General features: G+C 47.4%; 1 protein-coding gene and 1 long non-coding RNA gene across 2 annotated transcripts in view; both read right to left on the reverse strand.

Moving 5' to 3' along the window:
- BLNK (B cell linker) overlaps positions 1–17,694 on the reverse strand; it is a gene marked incomplete in the record, with an annotated part of 346,417 nt that overhangs the window by 234,921 nt on the left and 93,802 nt on the right. Inside the window, 1 exon segment of the mRNA XM_077455234.1 lies at positions 1,745–1,791. Coding sequence (XP_077311360.1) covers positions 1,745–1,791 — 47 coding nt within the window.
- On the reverse strand, positions 4,200–8,498 carry LOC143929958 (uncharacterized). The gene is made up of 3 exons (XR_013262673.1): positions 8,216–8,498; positions 5,340–5,441; positions 4,200–4,306 (listed from the first exon to the last, which is right to left on the reverse strand). It is a non-coding gene; the product is annotated as an uncharacterized LOC143929958 (long non-coding RNA).

The raw sequence follows: 17,694 nt of genomic DNA on the forward strand, positions 1-17,694 counted from the left end.
TATGCTGTGAGAATATTTAGCTAGAGTGACTTTCTTGACCATTGTTGGTCTTATAAATGAAGTAACTCATCTAGGTAAAGCCGGGTACACACAATGAGTTTTTTTTTTTCCATTCAACCGGACAGGGTGGAAAACACACGAGCCCAATGTCGGACTTTTTTTTTTTTAACCAGCGATTGTCTCCAGAAATTTGACCCGGGGCTTTAGCCTGATAGCCTATAGATAAGGGTCCTATCTGTGGTCCTTCACCAGATCCTAATGGACAATCGCTTGGCTTAAGCTTAATTTGAACTTGAATAAGTGTGCTACAAAGCAAGACATATCAAACATCTCCAAGCATTTTGATCCTGAATTGAAACGTTTTATTCTTGAAGTCAAAAATACCACAGGCAATGAAAAATAATATGATGAAAAATAAAAGGCTACATTGTTAACTTTAAGCTTTAGATATTCTTGAATAATTGACAGGATTCAGGACAGTGAATCATGTCAAGAGGTTTAATAATATGGTTTCATTCTTTAACATTGTTTTATTGCCGGCCTTTTTCTCTTATGGGACCTCATGTGCTGGCATTGTTCTTTAGGAGCAAATAATTTCACATAGAAATAAGGATACTTTAATTATATTGCGTCACTAAAATGTAAGAGACAGATGCTGGACTGTCATGAAAAGCAATAGTTAGTTTGCTGATGGTTAAAATAGACAGTGGCTTCAACATTGGTTTTAATATAAATGGTACCATAGATGTAAAACATCACAAACATTTTTTTTACAGTTTATTGTTATAATTATTGGCTGCATACTTTACAGTTAACTTTTGAAATTACATAGTAAGATTTTTTCACAAAGCAGTACATTGGCATAAACACACAGCACCTGGAGGATTCCAGAAAAACAGCACAATACACACTGAGTACCATCAAGCTGCATACATACTAATATCTCCCTAGTGTACTGCTACTCAAGATGGCTATAAATGCGGCCCAACACAAAATGTTGATTTTTTGGGGGAATTTATTTTGTAAAAATGCATTACACATTGCAAACATATGTTTCTGAAGAAAAAAATTAAAGTGTCTCTTTACTGGACTTTTATCGTTGCAAAGAAAAATATCCCACTCTTCACAATCATTCCTTATTCACGTCATCAGTTTTCCATAGCACCCATATTAGCGAGCAATTATTTCCATGGATTAAGAACACGAAGGGCAAAATTAGTACCAACATATCAGATGAGCACCTTGAGGATTTGTTGAAAATTACTACCACATCCATTGAAGCAGATATTGATGCGTTAGTTTATCAAAAATAGTGTCAAATATCCTACTACTTTTTTGTTACCTTCTTTTACTTTTTTAATAAAAAATAATACAGTTGTATTACTTATATAGGTACATTATCTATATCAGTGATCATTAATTTGTGATCTGCCTGACTTTTTCTGCTCATTAGCTATCCTAATTATTAGTGTATTATATGTATGGCCCAAGACAATTCCTCTTCTTCCAATGTGGCCCAGGAAGGTCAAACAGTTGGGCACCCCTGAATTGTAAAGTAGGCATTATGGGCAGCACCCAGGGCCAAAATCTCCTGAGAGGACCCATGGCCACAGACTGCCCAACTTTGGCAATTTGCAGATGACATCTTTACACATATATTCAGCACATGTACAATACACAAGCATTCATAAAGATAACCATATATCAGGTTGTAACAGAACAAAATAAATAGCAACTGACTTACGGTTGATAAAGAATGCTGAATTTATTCAGTTCATAATCTGTCATGTTCTGTAAAAATATAAGAAGAAATCATAAATCCAATGTACATGAAAATGTGCTCAATAAAGAAAACACTGAAATTCATTCAGTTCATTCATTCTGCTATCATGTAGGCATAGTTGTAGTACACCAGTCCATCCGACTGTTTTAAAGAGTTTTTTAAGATTGTATGTACATTTAATGTATTTCATGTATGGTTTTCAACTGTAATATTCTCCCTTGTGTGTATATATATATATATATATATATATATATATATATATATATATATATATATATATATATTTACAACAGCCCTGGGGCTGCTGCTGGGCACCACCATCTTGCATGTGATTCAACTACCCCAGCAGAGGCAGGTAAGGAGAAGGCTTTGCTAAGGAATTGACTTGTCCTGGAACAAGATCAAAGGAACTGAAGAGAATTTTTTTATGGATAGGGAAAACACTGCAAGTAAGCATGTAAAATACTTGATTTTTCTGTGCTCTTCTGTGCTTTTAATGCAATTTTTTAATGTGGCGATGGACCCTCTTTAAAACTTCTGGCATCTGGTATTCTAAGAACACCTCTTAGCGAGCCTTGTGACTGTACAGGTCAGTTTTTCTCAGACCTGCCTTTTTTAGTCTCTGTTTTCCACAGACAGAAAGAAATGTTGTGAATTGATATCTAGACCAGAAGCACTTTCAGGAGGTGTCTGAATTTTGTTGTATCCAAGAACACAAAACTCGGGCAGCTTTTCTAACTTACAATACAAAATCCACCCTTCCTCTGGTTTATGGGCGGAGCCTTGGCATCATCACCTACAATACACAGATATTAAAGTGGTTGTAAAGGCACAAGGTTTTTTACCTTCATGCATTCTATGCATGAAGGTAAAAAAAACTTCTGTGTGCAGCAGCCCCCCACCCCTTAATACTTACCTGAGCCCCCTCTTGATCCAGGGATGTCCACAAGAGCCTTGCCTCTATAAGGACTCCCACTGTTAATTACAGCCAGTGAGTCAAAAGACGGAGGGGGCGTGGTCGAACCTGACACATAGGTCGGGAGCACGCCTGCTTATGCGCCACCATAGCAAGCTGCTTGCTGTGGGGGCATCCAGCAGGAGAGAAGAGCCAGGAGCACCAGTGGGGGACCCAAGAAGAGGAGGATCTGAGCTGCTCTGTACAAAACCACTGCATAGAGCAGGTAAGTATAACATGTTTGTTAATTGAAAATAAAAAAAAAATCTGCCTTTACAATCACTTTAATACTCATATTTATTATTATTTACAACAATAATGACTGCATTGAATATATTCTGGTCAACAATTGTCATTGTCATTTGGAGCCCTGACTCAGGTAAGGTTAATTATCACAAGAAATATTGGGTACAACAGGAATCAAGAACCAAGAAAAACACATGACTAGGGGATGTGCTCATTTGTGAGGCTCTTCTATAACCACTTATACTCTAAATTACTTATCTAACAAATGACCAGACGACACATTGTCCTCTTTGGAGTCGAATGGCCATAGCTGCCCATTTTTCTTTATTACAAACATATAAAAAAATACAAAAATACTCTGAAACATAACTTAAATGCATATAAATACATTTTCAACAAAAAACATTATAAACCAAATATATATACATCCAGCATTAACCCATTTTTGATCTAGAGGTCTTTGAAGGTAAATTAGAATTTTAACCCACCAGTTGTATCGGTAAACCATAAACAGGCCCCCCGCCGTGTAATTACGCAAGCTCAGGGACAAACCAGCAACTTCCTTCCAGATACAACCTCCTCCATTCCATTATTAACCTTTTAAGGGAGAAAAAAGGACACCCATACCTCCATCTGTGCCCAACCCCCTTTAACCTCCATTATTTTTTCCAGCACCACCTTCAAAGACCCCATAGACCTAACGCCACAGCAAGCGCATGTGACACCTTACATGCGTGACGCCCACCACATCCTAACTGCCCGTTGCACACCATCTTGCACCCCCAGTTGCCAAATGTCAAGTCCGATGGCATTCAGATGCACGCCATCAGAGCGCAAAAAACGCCAAGTCTCCTCCTCCAAATCCCGATGACGCACCGCCAGCCCTCCATTCCGGACAAAAAACTTGGCCACCGCCTTGTTTACCTTCACCCTGGCCCTATTCAAGCCTGCTACAGAGCGCGCCAAACGCCAAGCCGTTCTGGCCACAATATCGGACCAGATAAAAATCGTATCAGGGAAAGAGGCTTGCAACCGTAGCAGATCAAATTTAATATCCCTGATTAATTCCCGGGCACACCGCAAACCCAGATCATTACCACCCACGTGTAACAAAACCACATTAGGAGGACGATCCAAGCGAGCGTACCTGTGTATTTCCGGCAACACCCTAGACCACAGCATTCCCGGGATACCCAACCAGCGAACCGTGCCTTCCTCCCTAGACAGACCCAACAACCTCCCATCCCTCCGGACCTCAGCCCTCCTGGCACCCCAATAAACATATGAGTGTCCAAGGATCCACACCAGACAGGCCTCCGAGTCTGAAAGAAAAGAAAAAACACAAAGGAATAGAGTGGCAGGGTGGGATGAGAGGAGAGCAAGGTTGCACAACGCTTCCTTAAAGAACAGAACGAACCAACCCGGCCTACCCCCGAAAGAAAGAACTGCACCCCCCAATCCGACCGAGCCCCAGCATCACCCCGTACCTACAATAAATGAGGGCGGACGTACAACCTAAATCGCGCCGATTCCCAACGCCCAATGCTCTGAACAGCTTGGTCATCCAATCCCCACCGGACCGCCCAGTGGCAGCCCCAATGCGGAAAGAGTGAGAAGAATAGTTGTTAACTGACAACCCCGCGGCCACCAAACACTTTTTAAATACCGCCTGAAATTGAAACCTAGACAAGGCCGTGCCATCCTCATGTCGGAAGAAGACCCCCTCCCCCTGGGGCCGGATACAGTAAAATTCCCCCACCGATGCCACCGGACACACAGGGGAACCCGGAATCGACCGCAATTCCACCCACACACCCTTGCCCAACCTATCTGTCTTGGACCTGCGCAAGAACACACCCAACGCTCCACCCCGCACGAACACTTCGCTCACGTCTAAACCCCCATCACCTCTCTTATTCCTACTCACAATCTCCCCAACCCGAAACGCCCCAAAAAAGGCCAAAACAAAAACCGCCCGGAACAACACCCTCTCAAAACGTGAAACGCAAACACGTTGCAACTGTTTTACCACCTCGCCCAAAAGCTGGAACGAAACCGGTCGCCTGGTATCAGCCGCCGAGCGACCAGCGCGGTAACCACGCATAGCGCGCCGAACCATAAAAACCTTAGTAGCATCCCTCTGGCCCGCCAACTGAAACATAAAAGCCAGCCCGGCCAGCTTTTGCGACATATATGACGCCGACACCCCACTTTCAAAATTCCGGCCAATAAAATAAAGCAGCAAATGAACCCTACCCTCCTCGCTACTGCAATCACCCACCTCCTGTACCAACGCGCCCCATTCACTCCAGACCTTACTGTACGCTGACCAGGTAGCTGCCGATACGGACTTACGAATCAACAGCTGTGCTGTGGTAAGGCGATGCTCCATAACCTCTCGGGGCACTGAAGCCCGTGCGCCTCCGCTGCCGGTGCCAACTGACGGAATCTGTCCCACTGGAAACGAGACAACGCATCAGCCACTGAATTTTCTACTCCAGGAACATGCACAGCAGTCACAAAACAATTAAGACACAAACACTTAAGAACCAGATAGCGCAGCAAACGCACCACAGGAGGAGAAGAGGCAGTGTTATTATTAATGGCGTGCACCACCCCCAGATTATCACAATGAAAGCGAACGCGCCGATTCCGGAAGTCGCCCTCCCACAATTCGACTGCCAGTACAATGGGGAACAATTCCAGTGCGGCCAGATTGCGAACCAAACCCGCTTCCCTCCAAGACACCGACCATTCCCCAGCGCTCCACCGACCCTGAAAGAAAGCCCCAAAACCACCTGAACCAGCCGCGTCCGTGAACAATTCTATATCAAAGTTAGAAACCACCCTATCCAACCAAAGCGAGCGGCCGTTATAACTGGCCAAGAAGGAATCCCACACCAACAAATCAGCCTTGAGTTCCTGGCCCAAACGGATGAAATGATGAGGAGCCCGCACGCCAGCTGTGGCCGCCGCCAAGCGCCGGCAGAAAACACGCCCCATCGGCATAATGCGGCAGGCGAAATTCAACTTGCCCAAGAGCGATTGCAGGGCCCGAAGCTGAATCTTCTTTGCCCGCAACGCCCCGGCCACCTCCCGCTGCAGATCCTCCAACTTGTCCATCGGCAAACGGCACTCCATCGCCATGGTGTCTATGACAATCCCCAAAAAACGCAGCTCTGTGGTCGGACCTTCCGTTTTATCCGGGGCCAACGGGACCCCAAAAACCTCAAACAACTGCTGAATCGTAGCCAAGAGAGACGCACAAACGTGGCTATCAGCAGGCCCGATACACAGAAAGTCATCCAAATAATGGATGACGGAAGATAAACCAGAAACATCCCGCACCGCCCATTCCAAAAAAGAACTAAACTGCTCAAACAACGAACAAGAAATTGCGCACCCCATGGGCAAACACCGATCAACGTAAAACATGCCCTGCCACCGGCAACCCAACAAGTGGCAGCAATCCGGGTGAACCGGCAAGAGGCGGAAGGCCGCCTCCACATCCGTTTTCGCCAACAATGCCCCCTTGCCAAAACGCTGCACCCAGTCAACCGCCGTATCAAAAGAAGTGTACGACACTGTGCAGAGGCTGGGATCAATGGAGTCATTAACCGACCCCCCCGCGGATGGGACAAATGATGAATGAGTCGAAATTTGTTCGGCTCCTTCTTCGGAACCACGCCCAACGGGGAGACCACCAAATTAGCCATGGGCGGATCCCCAAACGGACCAGCCATGCGCCCCAAAGCAACTTCCTTGAGCAACTTGTCTGTGACAACACCCGCATGCTCCCTAGCCGACTTCAAGTTGTTCGCAACCGGCGGAACCACCTGAAGCTGACTATTCAACCGAAAACCCTCCGCAAACCCCAACTCCAGCAACTTGGCTGCAACTTGATCAGGATAGCGCCTTAGAAAAGGCACCATCCTTCCTACCCTCACCGGCGTCTCCCCCTTTTCCAGCGTCCCCCCCCTTTTCCCCGTCCCTGCTTGAAGCACCGGGACTGGGAATGGGAACCTCCACACGCGGAACACTCGTGCCGGAATCGACACTTGGCCCCGAATTTGCAAGTGCCGGCATTGAATTGCCAACAGAAACCCATGCGGTTTCCGGCCGGTTGTCCGACGGCTGCCGGGCTCCCGGCCCCTCCCTGAAAGGGAGGCAAGGAGCCCCTCGGGGAGGACATCAGCTTCATCCAAAGACTAATGTCCTTGTGATCCCACCGCAAGGACGGGCGGACCGCTTTCTTCTGCCTAAATTGCTCATCATAGCGCAACCAAGCAGTCCCCCCGTAAACCCTCTGCGCCTCCCCGATGGAATCGAGGTAGCAAAAAAGTGGCGAGCAGTTTTCCGGCGCCTTCTCTCCAATAACGCTAGCCAGAATCGCAAACGCCTGCAACCAGTTTGCAAACGTGCGCGGGATCAGCCGGTACCGCCGCTTCTCTTCCTCCTCCTTCTTGCTCTCATCCGGCTTAACTTTGTCCAAGTTAAACTTTTCCAGAGGCAGCAAGGAAAAAATCTCCACATATTCCCCTTTCCAAATGCGGTCTCTCACCTCAGTCTTCAAGTGAGCGCCCAAAGGCCCCTCAAAACAGACGTAGACCTCACATTTCGCTGCGTCAGCTAGACGCAGGCCATCCCCTCCTGCTACTCCCTTAGCGGCTACCACCGCCTCACCAACCGCAGCCGGCGCAGCAACCACCGCCGTCGCAGCCGCAGGAACAACCCCCCCAACGGCCAGCCCAGGAGCAGCTGCCAGCGGACCGATCGCCGGCCCATCCGCAGCGGCCACCACCACAGGGGGAACCCCTGACGGCAAACCCCGAACCCCAGACTGCGCACCCAAGGCCCACGCAGCCACCGGAGACGCCTCCGCCGCCGGCCGTGAACCAGCCTCACAGCGCGCCAAAACCTCCCGCACGCCTAGTACATTCTCGACAAGAAACACCTTGTGCCTTGATGCACTCCACGGGGCTGGAAATTGGGGGAGAGCGCTGCAAACACAAAGAGCCCATAATTGCATTGGCCGGGAATCGAACCCGGGCCTCCCGCGTGGCAGGCGAGAATTCTACCACTGAACCAGTGAACTACCCCCACATCTGGAGAACCCGCCCCAGGGCCGACCCCGAAGACGCCAGACGCCCCAGCGCCCCCCACCCCTCCCGAAGGACCCCCCTCAGGAAGGACAGAAAAAGAAGAAGAAGACAGAGTAGAAGGTCTCTTACCTGGCTGCCGCTGCCCAAGGGGACATCCAGCCGTAGGTCCCGTGCCTCGTGCCGTCCTCGGTACCTCATCCTCCTCCGGCTCGACCAGCTCCCCCTCCGACAAGCCGTCTTGGGAACTCCCAGCCTCCGATCGTGCCGTCACACCAGGCCGTGGGTCAGGATTCCTCGCCGGCGTAGAGCGCCCTGCAGCACCGTCCGTACTGCGCGCCGTGGAGGTCTGCAACCCCCGCTCAGCGTTCTCACCACGACGAGCCCTGGGCCGGGCCGGGGAAGCCCGCCTAGCCACAGATCCAGACCGCAATGCGGACCGGTCCCCCCGATGGAGCCGCGATGTCCCGGCCGTCCTGCTCCGCCCCCGTCCATCAGGATTACAGGCCCTGGCCTTTCCAAGCGACTGGCCAGCACCCGCCGAGGCCTCTCTCCCACGCCGAGCCCCCCTCGCTGCAGGCAAGAGGCCCGCAGAGGTAGCCGCCATCTGACCCCCCTCCCGCGCCTGAGCAACTCGGCCCCCGGGATCGCCACCCCCCCGCGCACGCCGCAAACTAGCACCCCCCCAACCGCCAGCGGCCTACGCTTAGCCGGCGGGGTAGCGGTGTCCCTATCCGGGTTCCCCCCAGCCCTGTCAGCTGCCAGCTCGGGGCTGTACCGCTCCGGAGGCCGGGATCTGCGGGCCCCGAGGCGGCCGGGAGGATGAGGGGGGGAGAGAGGGGAAGGGGGGCCGCCGAGCACCACGCACGAGGCCTGGCCGGGGCCCCGCAGCAAGCCTGCCACAGAGTCCTCTAACCAGCCAACACCCCGGGTCACCGCCTCCTCCCGCAGCCTCGACAATACCGCATCCACGTCCATCATGTACAGCAACACCGCCGGTCCGCCGGGCTCGATACGCTAACGCAGGGGAGAGCTGAAAAAACTCTCCTCCTGCTTCCTATTCCCCCGGCGCGCACTGAAACTCTGCGCGCCGACTCCGCCCCCTTTCCTCGTCATCCCCCCGCTCAAGGGCCCGCCTCCTCCACACTTCCTTTCCGCCCAGCCGAGCCTCACCGCCCCCACCCTCGTCATGTCGGCCCTCCCCTTATCCTAATGTCCGGGCCATTTCTAAACAAGCCTTCAATATGGCTTTAACCTTGTATTGTATGTTTTGGAGGCTGGAGTGCAACTTGAGCATGTTGCAGTTTACAGAGGAGCAGAGCGGGGGCTGGTGGCAGAGCTGGGAGGACCCTGCTAGAACAAGGCAGGTAAGTATTTTTAAGCATTAATCCTCTGCTCCTAGCATTTAACCCTTGGTGACATTTAATTCAAGGGTGGATTTTTTATTTTCATTGGGTTGGACTTTAAGCACAGTTGCCTTGCTTCCTAAATTAACCAAATGAATAACATTTTTGGAGATAGCTTTATGTATGACCAGCTGAACAAACTTCTACTATTACATTAAGAAATCCAATGAAAAAGCACATATGTTCTTAGGTAATGTAAAATAGCAGGCATTAAAGTTTGAGCTGCATTAAAAGATCCAGTTTCCCTAGGACAGTGATGGTGAACCTTGGCACCCCAGATGTTTTGGAACTACATTTCCCATGATGCTCCACTACACTGCAGATTGCATTAGCATCATGGGAAATGTAGTTCCAAAACATCTGGGTTGCCAAGGTTTGCCATCACTGCCCTAGGCACTTGTGAACAGCACTAACCTTTTTGCACCATGCCCTTGCCCTTGTGTCAAGGTATATTTTGGAAAAAATAACTTCTGGATGTGCTTTTTGAGGGAGCATGGTGTCTACTCTATATGGTCGGTAGATTACAAGACAAATGAAAGGAAAGACGGTTTCATGTTTCCTGAACCATAAAGAACCTTTAGCGTGATTTGGATTCACAAGTAGTGGTAGCAATATAGAAGCAGGCAGGAACATAGAGATCAAGCCAAAGTTGATAGCAGAAGGTATTTGGTTTAAAGCAGTAAGCAATATAAAGAGTGGTTGGTGAATCTTCAGTCTAGGGTTGGTACATGAGTAGTCGTATTTAAAGACGAGTGTAGCAAGATACTTGCATAAGCACAATAATGTGGCAAACAAAAAGCATAGAGACCTGGCTTAAATAGGAAGTTCAAGGGAGAAGCACACAGTTCAGATTTCAGCAAGAAAGGAATCAATGGATCAAGAAATCAGGCAAGCTGTTCTTTAGAGCAGTGGTTCTCAAACCTGTCCTCGAGTACCCCCAACAGGCCAAGTTTTGGGAATTTCTCTTAGATAAAATAGCTGTCCAAAACACCAAGCCATTGACTCTGATTTAAAGTACCCGTGCAAGATAAAGGAAAACCTGGAAACATGGCCTGTCGGTGGTACTGGAGGACAGGGTCGAGAACCACTGATTTATTTTACACAGCCCTGAGTTTGAATCCAGTTCCTAACCGCCTTCTGCTTTCTCTCAGCAGCCCCTGTACCCCCTTCTATCTACAATTCTCCTAATGAATTTAGCCACTAATGTCTAGAGGACATATAAGAAAAAAGCTATCAGGATTTGTAGATCTTCAGGTTTTCTGCTTTGTCACTGACTCACCAATTCCATTATGGAAAATCCAAAACTAGCTTGACACAATCTTGGCAGTGTGTCACATTTTCCATGACTGATCTGTACAAAAATAATTTCCGTGTTTAACAACCAGAACTGGTTGTGCAGAACAGACTTATGACAAAGGAATTATTGAGTCTGGAAGGAGTGTCATGTCAGCAGAGATTTGCATAATACGTAGGGAAAAGTATGCAAACTTTAAAACTCCTATGTGATTATCTTCTGAGAGATCTGTCTGTTATGTCTTTAGCTCATTTGTTTTTCTAATTCTTTTGTAGGATGCATTAGGATATGGCTCTGTAAATGGAGAGCTCTATAAGGCACAATTCACATAAAGGCAGGTTCTGTCCAGATCAGCAGGAAATCAGCTCACAGATCCTCTGCTGATCGGAGCAGAACAGATAATACATCTGTGCCCATTAAGTTTCTGCAGAGCGGACATGGACAGAGCCCGCTCTATTCTATGGGCGGCCAGGAGTAAACGGACTCTGCTGTCTGTTTAAATCTGACTACTCTCCGATCTGATACACCTAAATCAGGGGTCTCAAACTGGTGGCCCTCCAGCTGTTGAAAAACGACAAGTCCCATCATGCCTCTGCCTGTGGGAGTCATGCTTGAAACTGTCATCCCTTGTACACACGGTCGGAGATTCCGACAACCAAATCCGTCGGATTTTGTCCGTCGGATTTTGTCCAAAACTGTTGTATACACACGGTCGGACAAAGTTGTTGGAAAATCCGACGTGATGACGTTATTTCGTTACGACGGGACTATGTTCACGCTAGTAGCCAATAGCTTTGGTGTAGGAATTTGATCTGAGCATGCGTGGCACTTTGTCCGATTGGAATTCTCTACACATGATCGGAGTATGTCCGATCGGAGCATTTTGTCGGAAAATATTTCCGGCAAGTTGGAAAAGTTGGTCCGACGGATATTCCGACGGAAACAGTCCGATGCAGACCACACACAGTCAGAATATCCGACAAAACGCTCAGATCAGACACATTCCGACGGAATCTCTGACCGTGTGTACAAGGGCTCAGACTTGCAATGCCCCATGGGACTTGTAGTATCGCAACAGCTGGAGGGCCACCAGTTTGTGACCCCTGAACTAAACGGAGGACAGATACCCTTCTGTTTTTTTTTCTTCTTAGTGGACCAGATTGCACCTGGAGGAAGGCAGGTGCAAACTAACACAAGTATATACCACACCTGGCTTATGCCCCTGAAAGCTGGAAATTCAGTGATATCCACTTGTTTCCAGGTCCTGAGCTGAGTGGTCAGCCTGATGCATTGTGAACAAAGGAGGTCGGCCACTCAGCATAGACAACATTCAGAGAATGCTTTACATTTTCTGAATAAATGCAAAGAGTTCTCTGATTAGACAAGGTGGACATCACCATTCCACTTCTCTGCCTCATCCAATCAGAGAACTCTTTGCAGTCATTCAGAAAATGCAAAGCACCTGTGCTGAGTGGACAACCTTCTGTGTTCAGTAAGCAGATGTTCGACCTGGAAGCATGTGATCACTGAAATAGAGGTGTCTACTTTTCCATATTTCCATCTTCCAGGGGCATTGGCCAGGTTTGGTACATACATAGTTACATTAGATCTAAGCTGAATCAATGTAACTATGTATAATACAGACATGCATGGAAAAATTCTTTAACCACTTGCCGACCAGCCACAGTATATATACTGCAGCAGGTTGGCACTCCAGCGCAAACCGACGTACCCATACGTCGGTCCGTGCATGTCAAATCGCAGGTGCCTGCGGGACCCACGGACATGATGTCTGCCAGGGACCCGCAATCCCGGTACACAGAGGGAGAACGGGGATCTGCCTATGTAAATGAGGCGGACCCGCGTTCTGACAGGTGACATCATGGAGATCTGCTGTTCCTAACGATCGGGAACAGCGATCTCTGTGGTGTTCCAGTAAGCCCATCCCCCATACAGTTAGAACACACCCAGGAAACACGGTTGACCCCTTGATCGCCCCCTAGTGTTAACCCCTTCCTTGCCAGTGCCATTTATACATTGATCAGGGCATTTTTATAGCACTGATCAATGTAATAATGTCACTGTTCCCCAAAAAGAGTCACTTGGGGTCAGATTTTTCCACTGCAATGTCACATTCCCACCTAAAATCACAGATCACCGCTATTACCAGTAAAAACATAAAAAAAATAAAAGTCCATAAATCTATCCTCTATTTTGTAGACACTATAACTTTTGCGCAAACCAATCAATATACGCTTATTGTGATTTTTTTTTTTTTTTTTACCAAAAATATGTAGCAGAATACATATTGGTCTAAACTGATGAATAAATTATAATTTTTTTTTATAATTTTTTTGGATATGTATTATAGCAAAAAGTGAAAAATATATATATATATTTTTTTTTCATTATTATTATTGGTCCTTTTTTGCTTATAGCGCAAAAAATAAAAACTGCAGAGGTGATCAAATACCACGAGAAGAAAACTCTATTTGTGGAAGAAAAAAAAGGACATCAATTTTGTTTGGGTACATCGTCGCACAAGCTCGCAATTGTCAGTTAAAACTACGCAGTGCAGTATCGCAAAAAATGGCCTGGTCATTAAGGGGGCTAAAGTGGTTAAGCAAAGTCTCTAGCCAAGGAGATGACACTATACTAATATGAGACACTCACCAAGCAGAAATCATTCATTGAGTCCCTTGTGGGTACCCTATACAGTACAATGGTGAGCACAGCTGCTAAAACTATTCTGCTTCTTTCTGTAGCTGTGTGTTTTCAGGCAGGGATATCTGATTTATTAACTTTAATAAATCTGCTATCTGTGCATGTGTTTACATAGCAAGTAAGAATCAGACTCAGAGTCAAAGTTTGTAGCAAACAGATGGAGCTCATTCAAAGTGAAGTCAGCAAAATCACCAACAAAAAGGTGTAGCGTTGGAAGTGCAATCACAGCCAATCACAAGGCATTAAATCATCACTAGTCATGACTGATACGTGGGGAAGTCTCAGAATTTCCAGCTTCTTGATTTTTGGGAAATCTGTCTTGACCATTTAAATAAAGACTGCAGAGATTCTACGCTCCTTGAGAGAATGGACTCTGGGGAACTGGTACATTTTTTAGTATTTTATGGTTTAACAAAACGTAATAATGCAATTTTAAGAATGTCTGTGTAGAATTTGAAAAATTTGATTCTGCACTGAAACAATAAATTGTGTCTACAGAGAGTTCACCCATTTATGCTCAGATTGTAGACTTGTATGTCCTCAGACCTTTGCTGATATTCCCTGGCTGAGCTTTACTAAGCAATCTTGGGAGACAAGGCAATCAGTTAAATGCATTATAAACCTTCCTACCTGTACCTAGTGTTTATCATCTGCATAGGATGTGCATTGGTCATGTATTTTTATGGTGACACTTGTTGCCCTGTACACACAGCCTATAGCAGAGTAAATCTTCACATTCCTGTGTCAGAAATGTGTGCTTGTGCTTAAACATAAGGCATGCAGCATGGCACTGCACAGGCTAATGCATGACCTCTGCCTGTAGCCTGAGAACTGACACTTCCTATGGTGAAACTACATATCTCAGCATAGGTGTAGGTGAGAGCTACACAGTTATTAGAGAGGACACAGCCACAGGAAGGCAGAACAATTAAAAGAGAGGTCACCATGATGGAAGGGATGTGTTTTCATTTTATTAGAGCTCCCATATTTGTGATGCAACACAAAGAAATGGCAAGGCATGGATTAAACATTGGGGGGAAGATTTACTAAAACTGGTGCACACAGAATTTGGTGCAGCTGTGCATAGTAGCCACTTGCCTTCCAGGTTTTATTGTCAAAGCTTAATTGAACACGCTGAAGTTATGCCCCTTTCACATAGGTGGACCGTTCAGGTTCGCCTGTCAGTTTTTTAGGGTGACCTAAACGGACGCTCCATACAGGTCTATGGAGCAACGGATGTCAGCAGTGACATGTCCGCTGACATCTGATCCACTCTAATCCACTAAAGTGTGAAGGATGGAAACCCTATTTTTCATCCGCCTGGCAGATGGGATCAAATGAAAATGGACTCTATAGTCCGTCTTCATCTGATCCACCATAGAGGAGAGCAGCGCTCTGACAGGCCCATCCCTGTCATCTGCCTGCTCAGTGGGGATCGATGGAGCGATCCCTGCTGAACAAAGCGGAGCCCTGCACGGACACGTCCTTGTGAAAGGGCCCTTTGAAGCTGACTGGTTACCATGCACAGCTGCACCATATTCTGCACCAGTTTTAGTAAAAAATACCGCTTTAGAAGCAATCATATGATAAACTGATCGTTAGTACACAGCTCTCGAGAGCCGATCAGGGCAGATCATGCAGAATTATCCAATGGGACAAGCACAAAAATGTTTCTCGTACGATACCAGATTGTGCGATTTTTGTTTAATCAGTAGTTTTTCTCTGAAAATACAATATAAATCCAATACATTACATCATTTCCAAATTTGTATTATGGTGTACGGGAATTTTAGTAGCTTCTTTTATTTGACCTGCATGCAAAAAAAAACAAAATAAAAACGGATGATCCATAATCTCATTGTGTGTGCCAGGCTTAAAAGAGAGGTGTGGGATTTATTTTACAATTATACTTACCTAGATGGATGCAGAATCGCTCCGATGATGCATCTGTCCCCGGCCGGCTCTAAGGCTGATCGCTCAGGTCTCAGAGCTCCCTGAGCAGAGAGCTGGTGACTGTCTGTCACTGCTATCTGCCCTCCCTCCCCCCGTGCTCACTGGAGCGCTGGGCTATGGGGGCGGGAGTAGTCAGCTCAGGCTCTCAGGAGCACACTGAGTGGCTATGCCAGGTGCCAGTCCAGGCACGTGGGTGGATCCTGACCATATAGTCACTATCATTTCTGAGCTTGGACCGGTTCTGTGGCACAGTAAACAAGGCACAGTAGTGCAGAAACAACTGCACTCCTGTGATCAACAGGAGAAGTGCAGCCAAACAAGCTTTGGCTGTACTTCTTCTTTAAGTTTCAGCATTGGACATTTGATGCTGACTGTACATGTACAGTATGGAGGGAATGAAAGTAAGGGAACTACACAATACAAAAGGGAGCACACATTGCACACACTTCATTAGTGTCTATTTATTTTTACAGTGCAAATGAGCAAAAATCGTTTTTGGCTGGATTCCAGCTTTAGGTGAGCACATCTAGCTCCCTCATCAGCACTTCCCATGCTTGGCTCCACAATGCACAGGCGCCGCCCCCCAACACCTCCGCTGCCCTCCCTATTCATGTGCCCGGCCCCTTACAGAACACATGAAATACTATGGCGGGGATAGGCAGGGGGTGTATTTTGAAGCACGTAATTAGAGCCAGAGGCTCTAATAGATTTCAAAATAGGGTAGGCTCAGGGCGCAGAGCACTGCGTCCCAATCCCACCCTGTTGTGTGGCATAGCAAAAACATTTTTGCTATTTTCACACTAACGTTCCTCCCTGCCAATCAGCAGGCAGGTCTTTGGCCAAAGCATTGGGCGAAAACTATAGGATAGCTAACGCTTTGGTAGAAGAGGAGACACGGTGGGGGAAGCCTGAGGACAAGCCAAGCAGACACAGGAGCCGCAACTGCCGCTTCCACCTAGGAGGAGAGCCCCATCACTCCAGGAGAGGATCAGAGCCCCGCCACACGATAAGTGAAGTTGGGGGGTTAGTGAAGTGACAGCCGAGCCAGGAAATGCACCTAGCTGCATTTGATGGGCACAAGTGGCTGCATATAGTGGGCACAAGGTGCTGCATTTGATTGGCACAAGTCATTTGATTCTCACAAGTGGCTGCATTTGATGGGCACAAGTGGCTGCATTTGATGGACACAGGTGGCTGCATATGATTGGCACAGTGGCTGCATTTGATGGGCACAAGTGACTGCATATGATGGTCCACAGTGGCTGCATATTATGGGCAAAAGTAGCTGCATTTGATGGGCACAAGTGGATGCATATGATGGGCACAAGTGGCTGCATATGATGGAGCACAAGTGGCTGCATATGATGGGCACAGTGGCTGCATATGATGGGCACAAGTGACTGCATATTATGGGCACAAGTGGCTGCATATGATGGGCACAGTGGCTGCATATGATGGGCACAGTGGCTGCGTTTGATGGCACAATGGCTGCATATGATGGGCACAAGTGGCTCCATATGATTGCACAAGTGGCTGCATTTGATGGGCACAGTGACTGCATATGATGGGCACAAGTGGCTGCATATGATGGACACAGTGGCTGTGTTTGGTGGACACAATGGCTGCATATGATGGGCACAAGTGGCTGCATATGATGGGGCACAAGTGGCTGCATATGATGGGGCACAAGTGGCTGCATATTATGGGGCACAAGTAGCTGCATATGACGGGCAAACGTAGCTGCATATGATGGGCAGAAGTGGCTGCACATGATGGGCACAAGTGGCTGCATATGATGGTGCGCAGTGGCTGCATATTATGGGCCCAGTGGCTGCATATTATGGGCACAAGTAACTACATTTGATGGGCACACTGGCTGCATATGATGGGAACAAGTGGATGCATATGATGGGCACAAGTGGCTAAATATGATGGACACAAGTGGCTGAATATGATGGGCACAGTGGCTGCGTTTGATGGGCACAATGGCTGCATATTATGGGCACAAGTAACTACATTTGATGGGCACACTGGCTGCATATGATGGGCACAAGTGGCTAAATATGATGGACACAAGTGGCTGCATATGATGGGCACAGTGGCTGCGTTTGATGGGCACAATGGCTGCATATGATGGGCACAAGTGGCTCCATATGATGGCACAAGTGACTGCATTTGATGGGCACAGTGACTGCATATGATGGGCACAAGTCGCTGCATATGATGTGCACAGT

Source organism: Lithobates pipiens, unplaced genomic scaffold, assembly GCF_037356315.1.
Source record: "Lithobates pipiens isolate NorthernLeopardFrog02 unplaced genomic scaffold, aLitPip1_a1.2 Scaffold_25, whole genome shotgun sequence".
In the NCBI taxonomy this organism is placed as follows: domain Eukaryota; kingdom Metazoa; phylum Chordata; class Amphibia; order Anura; family Ranidae; genus Lithobates; species Lithobates pipiens.